Source organism: Abramis brama (assembly GCF_963993115.1).
Source record: "Abramis brama genome assembly, chromosome: 6".
Classification (NCBI taxonomy): domain Eukaryota; kingdom Metazoa; phylum Chordata; class Actinopteri; order Cypriniformes; family Leuciscidae; genus Abramis; species Abramis brama.
In genome coordinates this window covers 22,778,688-22,790,515 of record NC_139968.1, presented here as the reverse complement: position 1 = coordinate 22,790,515, position 11,828 = coordinate 22,778,688, and the positions used below count along the sequence as shown (strand labels likewise).

General features: G+C 36.3%; 2 protein-coding genes across 2 annotated transcripts; one reads left to right on the top strand and one right to left on the bottom strand.

The window, feature by feature from the left end:
- Positions 1–2,326: 2,326 nt before the first annotated feature.
- stx6 (syntaxin 6) lies at positions 2,327–7,713 on the bottom strand. The gene is made up of 8 exons (XM_084116385.1): positions 7,530–7,713; positions 6,644–6,812; positions 6,463–6,558; positions 6,232–6,294; positions 6,016–6,144; positions 5,783–5,889; positions 5,212–5,306; positions 2,327–4,718 (listed from the first exon to the last, which is right to left on the bottom strand). The coding sequence occupies exons 1-8, from the start codon at positions 7,562–7,564 to the stop codon at positions 4,642–4,644; spliced, it is 771 nt and encodes a 256-aa protein (XP_083972511.1). The 5' UTR covers positions 7,565–7,713; the 3' UTR covers positions 2,327–4,641.
- Positions 7,714–10,162: 2,449 nt separating this feature from the next.
- On the top strand, positions 10,163–11,825 carry ier5 (immediate early response 5). Its single transcript, XM_084117464.1, has one exon. The coding sequence runs from the start codon at positions 10,470–10,472 to the stop codon at positions 11,295–11,297; it is 828 nt and encodes a 275-aa protein (XP_083973590.1). The 5' UTR covers positions 10,163–10,469; the 3' UTR covers positions 11,298–11,825.
- The last annotated feature ends 3 nt before the right edge of the window (positions 11,826–11,828 follow it).

Genomic DNA, 11,828 nt, shown 5'->3' with positions numbered 1-11,828 from the left:
ATGCAAAACAAAACAAAAAAAATATTAATGTAATATTAATCATAACATGCATTTATAAAATATTTTTGATTGTATTATTTTAGCGTATGTATATGTATAACTAGATCATATAGAATAAATAAGAAAATAGTAATAATATATTAAGAAATACATAGAAACATGTTATTATAGTATATATAATATGCAAAAATACTAATGCTGTAATATCAAACACAATGTACTATATACACACACGAAAACATTTTTATTTACATATAATTATTATAAATGGGTAGTACATATTTAACACATAATAGTATCAAATAATGCTATATGCATAAAATATTTTTAATTGTATTATTTAATTTTAGTATAATGCTAATATATGCATAACTAGTTGTGTGTGTGTGCAGAGGTGGACAGTAACAAAGTACATTTACTTGAGTACTGTACTTAAGTACACTTTTTGAGTATCTGTACTTTACTTGAGTATTATCTTTTCTGGAAACTTTTTACTTTAACTTCACTACATTTGAAAGACAAATATCATACTTTTTACTCCACTACGTTTCTGTCAAGGTCCTTGAGTAGAAAGTAGTAACGTCAGTCAGGGGATGATTTTGGTTTGGAAATGAAAGTCGGGTTGACGTCAAAACCCGACGTCAGATTTACGTCAAAACCCAATGTCAGATTTACATCAAGACCCGATGTCAGATTTACATCAGAACCTGACGTCAGATTTACGTCAGAACCCGACGTCGGACAGCCGTTGGATTTTGGTTGGAAATGAAAGTCGGGTTGACGTCAAAGCCAAAAAACTAAACCAAGGGCACTATTTGAGGGAACAGCCATTTGGGTGTCCGAAACCATTGTAGACGTTATTGAGTGCACTTATTCAATCTCATATTCAATCCCACTACTGGAACTGTGTTCTAGAAATAAATGTGATATTAATATGAGGGTAGGCAGGCATAGATTCAGAGGCATAAGGTACTGTAAATATTACATTCAACAATGCAACAATAATAAAACAATGCAATGAAATTTACTTTTTACTTTTGATACTTAAGTACTTTTAAAAAACGATTACTTCTGTACTTTTACTTAAATAAGAATCGGTCTTTACAACTTTTACTTGTAACGGAGTAATATTTGACCAGTAGTATCTGTACTTTCACTCAAGTAAGGAAGTTGTGTACTTTGTCCACCTCTGTGTGCGTGTATATATATAAATGTTAGTGCTGTCAAATCGATTAATCGCATCTAACATAAAAGTTTTTACATACTGTTTATTATATTTATTGTCTGTGTGTATATGTATATACACAGACATTTATATATATATATATATATATAAATTCACACACACACATGTAAACAAAAACTTTGTTAGATGTGATTAATCACGATTAATTGATTTGACAGCACATACATATAAATACATATATATATGTATAAAAAATTACTTATTTTATTCATATTATGAATATGAAGATATTTATTTATATATATATGAAAATGTAAAATATAAATATCTTCATATTCATAACATGAATAAAATAAGTCATATTAAATCATAAATCATATTTCTCAATCTGGTCCACAAATTTAGTATCCCTATAAACATGAACTCTAAAATACCTCATTGTAAGGGAGCGTTGAATAAAACCCCTGTCAGTTACAGTCATGCAGGTTTGGCTCTTTGGAGGCTCAATACTGGGGACTCAGGTGTTGATCTCTAATCATTACTGGGCCAGACAAAAGAGGGAGGAAGGGGAGGCAGAGGAGAAAGACACCACCTGTCATGAGATCAGGGTGAATGGCCCCTCTCTGGCCTCTATGGAACGGGATTAGTGGATCAATAGAGCAGCGCTCACACGACGTCACCATCAACACAATAATCAATACTGCTGATCTGAGCACGTCACCTTCTTCAGATTAATAACCCCACCAATAGAAAAATACAACCTCATTCAGAGGAATGTTTCACGCTCTATAGACGTGTCTCTCTTCCATCAGATTGTACAAAACAATAACAAATTAATAAACTTTTTATACTATACTTTATATTTCTTATAAATAAACTAATAAAAAGATATACATTTATTAAAATAAAATATAAATTAATACAAATTAAATTATATATGTACATGTGCATATATATTTTTTTAAATTAAATATATTACTTAATTACAAATAAATTTTTATTAGTTTTTTCCACTTTATATATATATATATATATATATATATATATATATATATATATATATATATATATATATATATAATTTGTTTATAAAATTACTTTTATATCCACTCATCAACATGAATTCAATCCAACACACAATTTTGCAATGATTATTTTAATGGAGCTCATACTTTCACACAGTGACAAACTGAGGGGTGGTTTGACAGTTTTCTGAGGGTTGTGGAGAAACAATGAGGGGTAAAAAAAATACTTGCATTCTCTTCTGGAGCAAACAAACACCGCAAACAAACACGTACAATCGAAATTCACACAATCAGGAAGAACAGCGTTTATGAGCCCGTTCACTACCTTGATCTCTCCACTCTGTCACTGCGACACAAATACAGTGACATAACTGTGCAATTGTAGATTTTTTTATTTGTATCGTAAAATTGCATAATCAATTCATTCATACTTCGAACCAATCAGAGCTGACGTACTGCATCATGTGACCGAGGGCAGTCAGAATCAGCCGTAACACTATTATAGGGGCCAACAGAGATGTCGAAGAGATAAAAACACTGTCAATTTTTATATTTCTCCTCTAGCTTTTGAAAAACAAAAGTGGCGTGATTGTTCAAAAACACGTCCAGGTCATATTTCACATTAAAAAACATAACAGACATTATATTTTGACTTTTAAGAAAATTAAGCCTATTTTTAGCATACATTTTTTTTCACATAATGACATTATTTTCATTAAAATTAAGCTTTTCATGGCCAATTAACAATTCTCATTACCATAATGTAAAAAAATATATTAAATAAGAAAAAATAAACATCAAGACAATATTTGATGTTGTTAATTTACTAATCTTGTCCAGACAAGATTAGTTTTATTACTATGTTAAATTAAAATAATGTTGTTGTTTTTTCGCATTACAGTAATGACAAACGTGCACAATTAGCATGACAATAATGTCATAGAATAATGCAAAAAAGTATTAATTTTCTTATGCAAAATTTAATTTCACATTTTTTTTCCTTTTGATTTTGGGGTTAAACATAACATATTTCTATGCGTGATTCACCCGAGATCATTGAAAACAAAATACAAACGAAACCAAAACGATACAAATACTCAGCAGGATAAAAGTTTTACACAGAATATGTAGTGTTGTGCCGTCAAAAGAAAACAAATACAATGATTTTCACATAAATGACTGCTGCTTCATACATTTCCATTTGAGTTAGCAGTAGAAATACACCGCAAACTGACAATTTGCGAAAATATGAATGGTGAATATTGTGAAACCTAAAGTTCTCCTAAAATGAAATGTAACTTCACCCTCGGCTGTGCTAAGGCACTGGCTAGATAGTGACCTATTAAAGCTAGTTAATACTTAAAGGGAAATTTCACCCAGGAATGAAAATTCTGTCATCATTTACTCACCCTCAAGTTGTTCAAAACCTGTATGAGTGTCTTTCTTCTGCTGAACACAAAAGAAGATATTTTGAAGAATGTTACTGTTGACGGTAGCCATTGACTTCCACAATAGGCAAAAAAATAAAAATACAATGGAAGTCAATGGGGTCCATCAACTGTCTGGTTACCGACATTCTTCAGAATATCTTCTGTGTTCAGCAGAACAAAAAAACTAATTTGTACAACAAAGGGTAAGTGAACGATGATAGAATTTTCATTTTCGGGTGAACTATACCTTTAAGTACTTAACCATTAGTTGTCAAACCAATTGTCACGCAATTCACACATTTAAAGAATTGAGTAAATCAGGTTCGTATTTCAATTGCTAACCTATTCGGAGACTTAACATCAACGTTTCCATTAAAAACACGATTCCATCCGTTTTCAAGAGGCAAAGCGCAGTGCATGTGAATAAATCTCACTAGTAAGTGATTAATGTAAAAAATAAAGTAAACACACACAGAAATAAACACGTAGACAGTAAACAACTAACTCGCATTAGTATGATCAGTAACATACCTGGTTAAACAGGATCTGGTTTGTTAAACTCCAGTGTTTAGTAGCTTTGTAGTTAGTGCTGAACATTTAGTGGACTAAACTGACTGTTAAAGCAGTGCATGGGAAATAATGTAGGCAATATTTTCTAGTAGCACTAGAAAAAAATAGATCGTTATTAATTATTTTAGCTGCTTAAGTCTTAAAAGTCATGGTCCTTCTGAAAGAAATGATTTACCCTGGATTACGACATCTCGTACGAAATGATTCAGACCGTATTATCGCCTAAACCGGAATGCGTTTGCAGAAAAAAAAAAAGAAAAAAAAACCCAGCCTGTGCTTAGTGTTTGTTTTCAGTCTGGGCTGCTTACAAGCAAAAAAGGAGCAGCGTTCTACCGTATGATGGAATAGAGATAGAGGCGAAAGGGTTTTGTTGTTCGTTCTCTCCCTTCGGAACGCGTACCCAGACGGGAGAGCTGTAGTGGAGAGCTGTTCAAAGAACCATGAAGAGGATGATCACCACAAACAGGACGGCCAGCAGAACGCCAATAGCACACCACTGTCTTCGATCTGCAAGAATATAACGAGTTAAAACACTCATATTTAGGTTATCAAGAGCTAGAGGTTTTATGCTGAAAGAACAACTAAATGGTTTTTAAACGTTCCCAGAACAATCAGGAGATGTTCAGATTTAATTATTGGCCTCTCGACAAAATGCCTCCTTTGAAAAGGTCCGGAAGTCTGACTTCCTGTTCATGCTTTGCCATATAAAGGGCACTGCAGCCAATCGCATTTTAACTGCAACAGGAAGTTCAAACACATGATGGATTTCTTTTGAAACAGTGCTAACTTTACGAATCGTGACTAAGTTTTGCTTTTGGACAACATAAAAAAAGTCATTTCAGAACAAATTTGAATGTTCAGACAAAACGAATAAACGTTATGTGTCAGATAGGGTGTCAAATGTTAAAATGAGAGGTTTCGGTGTTCTGAGAATGACATTTGTAACCGTGCGAGACAGTAACTGAAGCATGTCTGCTCTTCCGCTGCAGTTTTTACTCACCGCTGGTCATGTGAGAAACTTTAGCCAGTTTCTTCATGACATTATCCAGCCTGGATTGAGTGCTGTCCACCTCATGAGAAAAGTCATCCAGCATTCTGAAAATAGGCCAGACACACAGTCAGAATCGATTCAGGAAGTTTAAAGGTCGGTTAACTCCGCCAACACAGACTACACAAACCGCCAGGATTTGGGCCAGGAGCAGGGCAGTTTGTCATGTACAACTTTTGTAATTTATGAAAAAATAAAGAAATTGATCAAATATAATAATTAATTTTAAATATATTTAATATAAGTTTAGATATATTTCAAATAAATATTATTATATTAATTTGATATATAAATATTCAAAATATTCAAAAATTAAATATAACAGAATACATGTATATATTATTTATAACATAGCCTAAGCAGACAAAAGTAGTGAGTTTGCTCTTCCGCCATTCAGCAGAAACAAGCGGAGTGATACAAATTGTGAAACAGTTTCCATGTGATATTAGTAGAATATTGCATTGCTGGAAAAGGCTCTCAGCCAATCATATTCGAGAACCAGAACTGTGTGTGTGAGACTTACACAGCTTGCTCATCCAGCTCTTGGCCGATCCTTTGAGACATGTTCTTCAAGACGCCAATAGTCCCCGAAACTAACTCTAGATGCTCATCCTGCTGTTCTGCTATTAGCTGCCGTGTACACACACACACACAAAAGAAACACATTGCCCTGATAAGTGCTCATAAATACTGTAGAATATGCTAATCATATGATAATCACCTGTTAATTGTGGTATGATGTATATATTGACATACATATTGCTGGGTCTGTTGTTCATCTATGAATTGGGAGTTTGCCGTCTGCAGCTCCTTGTCCAGTCTAGTGTATTTATCAGCACTGGGTTGCCAGATTGGGCCACGAGACCCACCATCGCCCATTAAAGTCTAACATAAGAACATCAATTGTCATGAGCTGATATACAATCTGGAAAATCATAATCTGACACTTACTTCCATAGCTTAAGTACAAACCTGTCGAGTTTTCCTCTCGGACACTGTAGCAGCCATCGGACTAGTCATGTGGTCTTTCATCTCCTGTAAAATGAAAATCCATTAGAGATATTCATCTACCACGGGTGCAGATGTGTGTAAAGGCCTGTCACACACTATAACGGCACTATAAAAATAGTGGTAAATATAGCAGTCCACACCTCAACTATAACAATAACGGCACAGAGGAACAATATCAATAAGTCTACTCACTCTGACTGTTTGCCTTGTGCTAGTGATGAAGGCTTTCCTCTTGGCCAGCTCCACCGCATCAAGATTGAACTTCTTTGGATTGGCCTCCACAATACTTGAACACTAGGTTAAGGCTACAACCAACATATAAAAGCCAGAAGAACATCAAGTCCACATAGGCTACCAGAAACAAAAGGATATTGATAGTCTCATCCAAGTCCTCCAAGTCCCATTCAATGGACCTCAAACTGTTCCTCAGCTCATTGGTGGTCCAGTCCACCTCCTCCTTGCTGGCTCCACCCGGGTCCTGTAGCAACTCCATCCATCTATGATGAAGCCCTTGAGCCGTGTTCACAGCCTTCTGCACCTCTCTAAGGAAAAGCAATCAATCAAAACACTTCATTACAAATTATGATGGGTTAAAAGTTAAATTATTAAAAGTTACATTATTTTAACTTTATGTACAGCACTTTGGTCAACCTAGGGTTGTGTAATAAAAAAAATAAATAAAAAAAATGTAAGTGAGGAAGCCATCATTATTTGAACATTGACAATGCCAATATTCTGTTTGACACGTAAACACAAACATAGTATTATAAAGTAATTTTGGGGTATCGTACCATGATAATTCCAAATTTTGGCCAGTATCACATGGAAATAGCATGGTACTCTGATACATATCCAAGGTACTTCCAATTAAACCATGATACATTTCCAAAAAACGTGGTATTAACACGGTACATTTTTGTAAGTGTAATATAGCAAAGAGCAGATGTTTGCTAACATACATAACGTTACACCAATACCACTTAATAGGAAAACAGTTGAGATATCGATCTAACGGCATATAATAGTGGAGAGAAATCGATATTTACGGTTGCCATGACAACAAGATAACGATCTTACTGAAACAGCTGTTTTAAGCGGTATTATGACCTGCTAAAGTATGTAACGTTACGCGCTATAATAAAATTTGTGAACAGAAAAGTTTAACCATAGAAAAACCCTTTGAGTTAATAATCCGATTTCTCCGAACTCGATATATGATATTCTTGTCCCACAGTAACCGATCTAAGCCATAAACTCACCCTTTCACCACGAAAAACGGATCTTCCATCGACATTTTGGTGCTCAGATGAGTCGATTCTTGAGCGAAAATCTCATGCTCCTGACCGCGGCTGATTTTCTTTAACAAAGGAGGTCGCTTAATGTGTTGTTTACATGCGGGACGGAGCCCGGATCCGCTCAGCCGCCATTGCTCGGCGGAATCACATCCGGGTCCTTGAGCGTCTAGACACGCGCGCGCGCACACGAGCCTCCCGGTAAATAAACACCAGCGTGCTCTTTTTTTTTCTGCGTGGGCTGTTTTGGTTTGTTGTTGCCGTAAAAGAACAAAGCAATATTGTATGCACGGATATGTTAAAATGTGTATAGCACCGTGTTTAAAATTATGAGCAAAAATGGTTTAATTCAGATACCGCTGTATAAATATGTTTTAGTTAAATACTTCACCACCTCTATATCCCGGACGATGTTGCTGTATTTTTTATTATTAAATATTACAATAGTATATTGTAATTTTACTATTACCACCACTTCACTACTATTTAACTATTATACAAATTATGTCATTACACATAATAATAATAACAGTGATAACAATAATATTATTATTATTGGTAGTACCATAGTATTGTGATGATTCCTGATGGGTGGTTGAAATATACTGTGGTACTGAAATTGATGTACTATGGTATTTACTTTGTAATCATTCTTACTCTTTATATATATATACCATGATAGGACCATGGTACATGTCCAACAATTGCTCTATTTTAAACATTTTATTACATGGTACCATATGAAAGTAACAAGGTATACCATCTGATACCATACTGTACTGTGGTTCCACTAATGTACTTTTATTTACTTAAACTCTAGGTTTACTTTGATACACTGCATTAATTAAACACCTCAGGTCTGTTCTCAGAAAATAAAATAAAATACATTAATATAATCTGAAACCACAGTAATAGTAACTATGAGTTTGCCACTGGTTTGGTACCTTGTCTGCCTACTAAAGCATCATGCTTCATACATTATTCATCAGAACGCTGCATTCTCATTAGTTGACTATCTACACCAGTGCTAGTGCTGTCCACTGGTAAGAGGACATTGTGTATGATGTAAAACCAGCAAACCAGCTGGAAACACTTCAGCTCGCCTTTAGTAAGTAAAGCTGCATAAATTATTAATCAACTCTGGTTTTATTTATAGTATCAGTTGCCAGTTTCCCATCAACATGAGGACCTGAATGAAGAATAAGGAATATGTATGATACATATATGGATTGTATCCCTGTATTAAAAGGATAGTTCACCCAAAAAGGATTGTTTTTCTACACCTGTATGATTTCTTTCTTCTGTTGAACACAAAAAAATAACGTTGGTAACAGTTGACGGTAGCCATTGACTTCCATAGAAGGAAAACAATTCCATGGAAGTCATTGGGTGCAGTCAACTGTTTGGTTACCAACATTCTTCAAATATATATTATTTTGTGAAAGAAAGAAACTGTTGACAAGTAAGACTTGGAGCAACTTGAGGGTGAGTAGGCCTAAATATTGACAAAATTTTTATTTTTTGGGTGAGCTATAGCTTGAACTGCAATCCATTAACAGCAAAACACAGCTGAATGCTGATTTATAGTTGACAATATATAAGCCTTTTTTAATATTCGTGTCTATCAAAGATACATTCTTAATCTGCATTATTCCAACCAAGGATTTCACAAAGATAATGTGCGGGAGCCATGGCTGTGATCGTTTATATTTAGATAAACGACCTCTGTAAGTGTCTTACGTCATAGCCCGCTCTTCCTGCCAGGTTTGTTTATGACCCACATCTTAATGCAGGGAAACTCACAAACCAACGCACAAGGATTAGGCCTGTAATTAAAATGTACATATATAGCCTAATGAAAGTATGGCCATTAAGAAGCATTATCATCAGGATCAAATCTGCAGTGCGTTCATTGTAGTTCATGAGTAGCAGCTAACTGTTTCTTCAAACAAAACATTGCCCTTCCCCCCACTAACAGCTCCATTCACATTTGCTCAGACACCGCAATGGATTTGCACAATAGAGTCATGTGACACGACTGTAGCAGACAAACCATTACATCAGTCGAGGAAGTCGGTTGAAAAAATTAAAGGGGAAGGACCCTTTTTTCTTATAAAACAAGAATTGATGCTATGTAATAGCATACTGTAATACTTATAATACATGCATGTATAGATCTAAAAAGACGTATTTAGAAACTAAATGTATGTGTTAGATCCTACCGCGAAAAAGCCCAGTGACATGTAACGTTAAAAACATGTTTTACTTTCGATTACATGTCGATTTTGGCTTGTTATTTGATTCTGTTTGCTTACGATAACGGCATTGTGTTTTAAATATAGACGAGCTTAACTATATGTCAAAACAGCTGAATACACATAAATTATAAAAATATCTGTATGTTCTAGCTTGAAAACATTTCTTTCCCTTTAAACAGTTCTCCCACGTTAGTATTTAAATATGACTCATCGCCAAAGCGCTCTCCCATTGGTCACCGCCTATTTGGCGGGGTGTGATTCACAACGGTGGCAGAACTCAACACGAGATGTGATTGGCTAGTGTAGTCGCTGACGCTGAAGTATAAAAGCGAGTTAAAAATAGAAACGGTCTCATTCCTCCCTAGATCATTGTTGGGTGCAGAAGAGAATGTGTGAGGTAATGAAATCTACACTCGGCCAATAAAACCGATATTGCGTTTTGTGAATGAGAATGAGGCTTTTGTCAACAAAACAAGGGACAATCTGATCTACAAGAGGGGGAAGTTCTTGTACGTTATCTAATTAATGTGTTTCTGCGTCGCTGGCCAATTCACAGTAACGTTTTGAGGAGAATCCAGAGAGGAAATCAAACGTGAAACGCTTGGCGAACTTTGTACCGTGTGTGAACTTCGGCGTTTCGACTCCAGCCATGGAATACAAAGTGGAAGCCCACCGGATTATGAGTATTTCCTTAGGGAAAATCTACAACTCACGCATTCAACGTGGCGGCATTAAATTGCACAAAAACCTCCTGGTATCGCTGGTCCTTCGCAGCGCGCGCCAGGTCTATCTGAGCGACTACTACAGCGGCGCGTGCCTGAACGCTCAAGGCGAACGCGAAGGGAACGAATGGGACATTATGGATTCAGAGCGGGAGAAATTCCCTCCCTCTACAACGGAATGTGAAAGCCCAGAGGAACCTCAACCAAATAAGCAACCCGAGGCGAGCGAGAAAGAGCGGGAATATCGCGAAAACGACGACGTGGTGAAATCAAACCAGGCGGATTGTACTTCCACTTTACAACAAGAGCAAAACCAAAACTCTTCGTTGGACTCTGTTGGTAACGTTTCATCTGAAACCCCACCGGAAACCATTAACGAACCCAAGGAGAGTCCCTCAGACACTACAGTAGCAGAACGTCAGTCAACGCCTGTAGAGAACGGGGAATCACACCAACCACCCAAAGCGCACGTTTGTTCAAACAGGAAAAGAAGCGCGGAGGAGTCGGAAAGAGACGATTCGCCTCTAAAAAGGACCAAAGTCGCTTCCTCAAACGCTAAAGAGGACGAGGAAGGCGAGGAAATGGACACAAGTAACGTGTCCAACCTCATAACGATATTTGGTTCCAGTTTCTCAGGACTTCTCAGCAAGGACAGCGCTAAACCTGAGGCTGAGGCTGAAGAAAGTGGTCAAATCTGTTGCGACCAAATGTTGAAGAACCTTAACCCTTGGAGTACAGCGATAGTCGCTTTCTAACTGTATTGTACTATAAGTTACTTCTTATCCGGGTTGCCCTGCGTGCATTGGTAACACGTGGTCAGGCCTGGGCTCAACATGGTAGTGTGGGACTTCCCAGCAAGCATGAGTGGTGCTACCAAAGTACAAGCTCAGTTTGGCCTGCCTGTAAGATGTCCGGGCATGCCTTTCTTGTGAAGGAACTATTTGAATGCTGGTGCTACTTCTTGGGATTACAGTTCTTGAAGTGTTGAACTCTCTATTCAGACAATTCAAAAAAGCCATGTGAGCAAGGGGTATTACAACATATGCAAACGTGTCATGAAGGTCAATATTACATTGTCACCGAACCGATTCAGGGTCGACCACACCAAACTTGACTGTACGAGGTTTAGGCCACTGTTTTAATGTCTTTGTTTTATAAAGACCTGTACATAATGTAATATTTGAGTGTGTGTATATATTGCTTCCCATGTCGCATTCTGAATCTATGTATTTTGGTATCATGACAATTTACGTGGTGCTCACGTATTAAAAAATGTGAAATGATAC